General features: G+C 68.8%; 1 protein-coding gene across 2 annotated transcripts; it reads right to left on the bottom strand.

Moving 5' to 3' along the window:
• Positions 1-534: 534 nt before the first annotated feature.
• Positions 535-4,329, bottom strand: FSCN2 (fascin actin-bundling protein 2, retinal). Of its 2 annotated transcripts, XM_065693524.1 has the most exons (5): positions 2,840-4,329; positions 1,283-1,439; positions 1,092-1,213; positions 837-1,004; positions 535-740 (listed from the first exon to the last, which is right to left on the bottom strand). In XM_065693524.1, exons 1-5 carry the CDS (start codon positions 3,660-3,662, stop codon positions 535-537), a joined length of 1,476 nt encoding a protein of 491 aa, XP_065549596.1. In that variant the 5' UTR covers positions 3,663-4,329. The 2 variants fall into 2 exon arrangements, with proteins under 2 accessions (XP_065549596.1, XP_065549594.1); XM_065693522.1 differs by having other exon boundaries at positions 837-1,213.
• Positions 4,330-5,393: the final 1,064 nt, after the last annotated feature.

Consider the following 5,393-nt stretch of genomic DNA (forward strand, 5'->3'; position numbering starts at 1 on the left):
CCAGTGCCCGTCTCTTTCCTTTCCGCCTCAAGCGGGGCCCTGCCAGCTCCCCGGGGTGCAGCCACTGCTGTCCCCTCCTGCTCCCCAGGCCCGGCAGAGGGGCCCTGGGCATCCCAGTCCCTCCATGCCCTGGTTCCCCATGCAGCTCCCCGTGATGCTGCTGGCAGTGGGTTTGTGAGGCTGAGCCCCCAGCCCCAGCTGCCGCGTGGGACCCCCAGCCCTGTGCCCCCCAAGCCTGGCAGCTCTGCCTGCAGCAGCCCGAGTGTCCCCCTGCCCTAGAGCAGTGGCAGGGGTGGGATGTGACAGCAGGATCAGCCCTTTCCCTGGGGTGTCAGGACTCAGTCTTGGGGTTTAAGGCCCCAGGTTGGGGACAGGGATGCGGACGGGATCCTGGGTGCTGCAGGCAGGAAGGCGAGGCGCTGCCCTGGTGCGATCCAAACTGGCTTTAATGCCACGAGCCGAGGGGGACCGGGGGCAGAGGTGCCACGGATGGTGCCGGTGGCAGTGCCGGTGCCGGTGCAGCCCCGCCGTGGCTCAGTACTCCCAGAGCGTGGCGCGCAGCACGGAGTCGCTGTCGGCGCGCAGGGAGCCGGCGGGGTCCCCGCGCAGGTACCGCCCGTTCTTCGCTTTGATGGCGACGCGGCCCCGCTCCCGGAACTCGAAGAAGAAATCCTCGGAGAGGTCCCCGTCGCTGCACACGGCCCCGCTGCTCGCCACGTACCAGAACTTGCCCCCCTGGCCTGCGGGAGGCCCCCGGGGCTGTTGGTGGGGTCTGGCAGGGCCCATGGTACCCCCCCCCCCACCCCGACCCCAGTAGCATCGTACCCATCACCCACCTCGGATCTGGTAGGCGCCGTCGCTGAAGCTGATGTGGAAGACGTCGTAGACGGAGCGGTTGGAGTCGAGCAGGTTGGAGCCGCGGTGGTAGCAGACGAAGCCGTGCTCGCCCCGCAGCACCAGCATGGGCCGGTTGATCAGCTTCAGCGTGAACTCCTCGTCCTCCCCTGCGCGGGAGCCCGGCCATGAGCACCCCGGGGTGGGGGAACCGACACCGGGGACCCCCCCCCCCAAAACCGCCCCCCGGCACTTACCCACGGCATCGCTGACAGCCGCGAGCTGCCCGTTCCTCTTGGTGCAGACGTAGCGGCCGTTGCTGGCGCGCAGGGCCACGCGCCGCCCGCGCCACTCGATGTCGAACATGGTGTTGGCAGCGCTGGTGAAGGGGGAGCGTGAGCCGGGATCCCCGGTGCCCACCCCAGCCCCAGCCCCTTGCACCACTCACACTTCGGTGGCCACAGCCTGGATGCCCCCGTGCGCCACGAGGGTCCAGTAGCTGCCGGTGTTGGTGTGCAGGCTGCACTTGTTGGTGTCGCGGTCGATCTGGAGCTGGAAGGTCTCGTGGTTCAGCTCCTCGTCCTGGTTTGCCGACACGTTGATGCCTGCGGGCAGGAGGGGACGTTGGCACCGGCCACGCTCCGGCCACGTTCCCCCTCGCTGGTAAATCCCTCCCTGAACAACCGCGCTAATTGGGCTGGGTAAGCTGATTGCCGCGGGTCCATCTGCCCAGCGCCGCGCCGCACAATTCCCTATTTATAGCCTGCCCGCCGCTGCCACCCGGCCCTAAGCTGCTTGGCACAGGGGCAGCGCGGTGCCGGGGCAGCCGGGGGCACGGCCCAGCCATGGGGGGGGACCTCCATGGGCTCCAGAGGCCGTGGTGCAACCGTGGCCAGTGCCAGGCACCCCATGGTGTGGGGTCTGCCCATGGGCATGGTTCTGCTCAGCCCCTCCTGCTGCCCGCCCCGGGTGCCAAACGGCCCCATGCCAGGACACGCGTGTCGGGGCGTGTGCGAGCACACGCACGCGCCTCCGTGGCACTGAGCAGAGCCCTGCACGCGTGTGCGCACACAAACACCCATGCACCAGGCCGGGATGAGCCCTGCACACGCGTGCATGGGCTGCGCAGAGCCGCGCACGCCGCCCCAACGGCCACGCATGAACACGTATGGGCTGCACACGCAGGTGCATGAGCCCCCAGGCATCGTGTGCAGCCCCCCTCACCCGCTGTACGCACATGTGCACCCCCCCCCATGCGCACCCACAGAGCCCTGGGCACCCACACACACCCCTAAACCCACACATGGAGCTCTGCGCGCAAACACCCCTATGCAGACCTATACACACCCCCCTAAGCAGACCTATACACACCCCCCTAAGCAGACCTATACACACCCCCCTATGCAGACCTATACACATCCCCCTAAGCAGACCTATACACATCCCCCTAAGCAGACCTATACACACCCCCCTAAGCAGACCTATACACACCCCCCTATGCAAACCTATACACATCCCCCTAAGCAGACCTATACACATCCCCCTAAGCAGACCTATACACATCCCCCTAAGCAGACCTATACACACCCCCCTAAGCAGACCTATACACACCCCCCTAAGCAGACCTATACACACCCCCCTATGCAGACCTATACACACCCCTAAGCAGACCTATACACACCCGTGGAGCCCTGCGTGCACACCCCCCACACACACCTATGGAGCCCTGCACAGCCCCATTTCTGCTCTGGCCACAGCCCCCCAGGCCCCCCCTGCAGCCCTCAGCTGCAGCCTGCCCAGAGCAGCAGCAGCAGCAGCGCTGGGGTCCCCCATATCCCTGGGGAGCAGCTTGGGACAAGGCAGCCTCCGCCCCTGACTGTGCCCGCAGGGACTCCCCAGGCCGGGGCTGCGCTATGGGGTGGTTATTGCAGGGTCCCGTCCCATAGCGGGCTTCCAAGGGGGGGGAGCCGCTCCCTGGGGGTCCCGTGGGGCCGGCAGCGCTTACCCTGCCGGATGGAGACGAATCTGCCGTTGGCCGCGGTGAACACCACCTGCGGGTGGCTCTCCTCCAGGTCGAAGAGTTCATCCTTGCCCGGCTTGGAGCTGCGCCCGGACCTGAGGGTGCCGGTGGGCCCGGTAGGAGCCAGGTATTTGCCGTCGCAGTCCTTGAACGCCAGCTTGCCCGCCTTGAACTCGAGGGTGTAACCGGTGCGGGCGCCGGGCTCGGGCACCAGGGTCCCGTCGCAGCGCAGGTAGCGCTCGTCGGCCGTGCGCAGGCTGTACTTGTTGTCCTGGAAGCAGAGCGTGATGAGCGCGTCCACCCCCCAGGGCAGGTTGCTGTCGGTGGCGATCTCGTCTTCGTGGGCGCTGAGGTGCGCGTAGCGGCGGCGGCTCACGCTGAGCAGGTTGGCCTGGGGGTGCATGGCCAAGTGCACGGTCCAGAGCTCGCCCTCCGTCACGCTGGGAGCGAAGCAGGACAGGCGGTCCTGGCGGCCGCCGAAGAAGCGCCGGTGCGGGGCCGACTGCAGCGCCCAGCGCCCGTCCGACTGCGTGATGATGCTGAAGCGCTCGTCCCGGCCCGGCTGCTCGGCCTCGCACCGCACCTTCCCGTCCTTGTCAGCGCCCAGGTACCGGCCCAAGTGGCTCTTGAGGAAGACGACGGAGCTGTCGGCCTCATCCTGCTCCAGCGTCCAGATCTGTTTGCGCTTCAGGCTGGGCGCCGAGGCGTTCACCTTGTAGCCGAAGCTCTCCGCCGTCAGGTACCGGCTCTCGCAGTTGATCAGCCCGAACTGGATCTTCAGGACCTGGTGGATCCCATTCGTTGGCATCTTCTGCGGGCGCAGGGGGGGCAGCGGGGGCGTCCCCGGCCCTGCCGAGCCCTGGGGGCGGCTGCGCTGCCCCGCTGCCGGTTAATGGGCCGCTGGAGGGCTGTAAAGCCCGGCCAGGTTGCGGCGAGCGCCGGGGCTGCCGGAACCGGCCACCGCGGCAGCCCCCGGCCACCGTCCGTCCCCTCTGCTGCCACGGAGCCGCGGGTGGAAAACTGGTGCGGGAACCCGATCCGGCCTATCCGTTCCCGGCGGGTTAAGGTTACCGGCCCCTCTGATTGAGCAGCGGTCACCTCCAGCCGCGCCGCCTCCCGCCCTGCCCATAAGCGCCTTTACCAATTAGCCAGGCATTTTGATTAGTTTAAACCTTTTATCCTGCTTTGGGGCCCTCGGCCTCCATCTGTCCTGTCAGCACCAAATCCCTCCCGGGGCTCTGCATCGGGGTCATGGCTGCTTCTCCCCCCACCTCCAACAGCCACTGGGGTGATGGTGGGGACCGCAGGGCTGAGACTGGGAGAAGCTCATGGCAGTGGTGCGGGGGCTGCCTGAGGGGACAGGAGGGGACAGTCCCCACCGCGCCTTGCCCTCAGCCCAGCCCCAGCTTTGACCACGCTCCACCGCAGGCACCTAAGGACAGGCTTTGGCCAGCCCAAAGCGCCCAGACCCCCCTCCCATCCCCGGCCGCGGCGATGCCGTTGTGCCGCAGCGATGGCTCCGGTGTCAGCGCAGCCCCGGTTATTGTTCCGCAGCAGCCCCGGGGATCGGGTACCTCATCACTATTTCATGGCCGAGCCTCCCTCAGCCCCCCCGGCCGCGGCGATACCCGAGCCCGGCGCGGTGTAACTGACCCCCAGCGAAACGGATACGGGTCAGCTTTCGGGATGGGGGGGTAAGTGGGTCAGGGTCCTGCGGAGGGGCTTGGGGGGCTGTGGGGGGCTGTGGGGTCTGGCAGCGCTGGGTCTCGGTGGGTGCCCATCAGCACTGAGCCTCCAGGAGCTGCATTTGTAGGTGTTGGCCCCCCCAGTCCCCCCCCATGGGGGCCAAGTTCCCTTTGGAGGGGCCCGTTTGGGCCCTGCCCCACAACCACAGCCTGTCCCTTGAGCTGGGGACCCCCGGACCCCCCTTTGCATTGCCCCCAGCTTTGGGGGGGGGGGGCTTTGAGACCCCACATGCTCACGACGGCCCCCCCCGTGCGAGCATCACGAGGATGCCCCCACCCGGCTCCATCCAGCACCGTTCCCCAGGGATGGGGGATGCCGGGGGGGGGGGGTCCCAGCCCCAAACCCAGGGATCGGGGGGGGATCCGGGGTGCGGGGTACCGGGTACCCCTCCCGTCACCGCTCCCCGCGCCAACTCCCGTCCGGCCGTCACCGTGACGACGGGAGGGGACGGGACCGGGGGGGGGGTGTGCGTGACCGCATCACCGCGGCGACGGGCGGCGGGGCGGGGCGCGGCGCCTTCCTCCTCCTCCTCCTCCTCCTCCTCCTCCTCCCGCACCCACCGGCCCCATCGCTCCTAATACGGGCGGGACGCGCTGCCGGGGCCCGCCCCGTCCCGCGGGGGCACCGTCGGGCACCGCCGCCCCGGCCCTGCCCCAGCGGCCGCCGTGTTTGGGCAGGAGGAAGCAGCGGGGCCGAGCCCCGGCACCGCCCGGGTTCCCCCCCCCGCCCGTCCCCGGTGTCACCGGCCCCGATCCGCGCTGTCCCGTGCCTGTGTCCCGTGTCCCCCCCCCCA

The sequence above is a fragment of the Lathamus discolor genome, chromosome 13, assembly GCF_037157495.1.
Source record: "Lathamus discolor isolate bLatDis1 chromosome 13, bLatDis1.hap1, whole genome shotgun sequence".
NCBI classification, from domain to species: domain Eukaryota; kingdom Metazoa; phylum Chordata; class Aves; order Psittaciformes; family Psittacidae; genus Lathamus; species Lathamus discolor.

Coding starts and splice junctions, on each gene's coding strand:
- FSCN2 (XM_065693522.1), bottom strand. CDS start 3,662: ATGCCAACGAATGGGATCCACCAGGTCCTGAAGATCCAGTTCGGGCTG. Junction 1,440..2,839: donor ATTCGTCTCCATCCGGCAGG/GTAAGCGCTGCC, acceptor TCCTGCCCGCAG/GCATCAACGTGTCGGCAAAC. Junction 1,214..1,282: donor CAGGCTGTGGCCACCGAAGT/GTGAGTGGTGCA, acceptor CCCCTTCACCAG/CGCTGCCAACACCATGTTCG.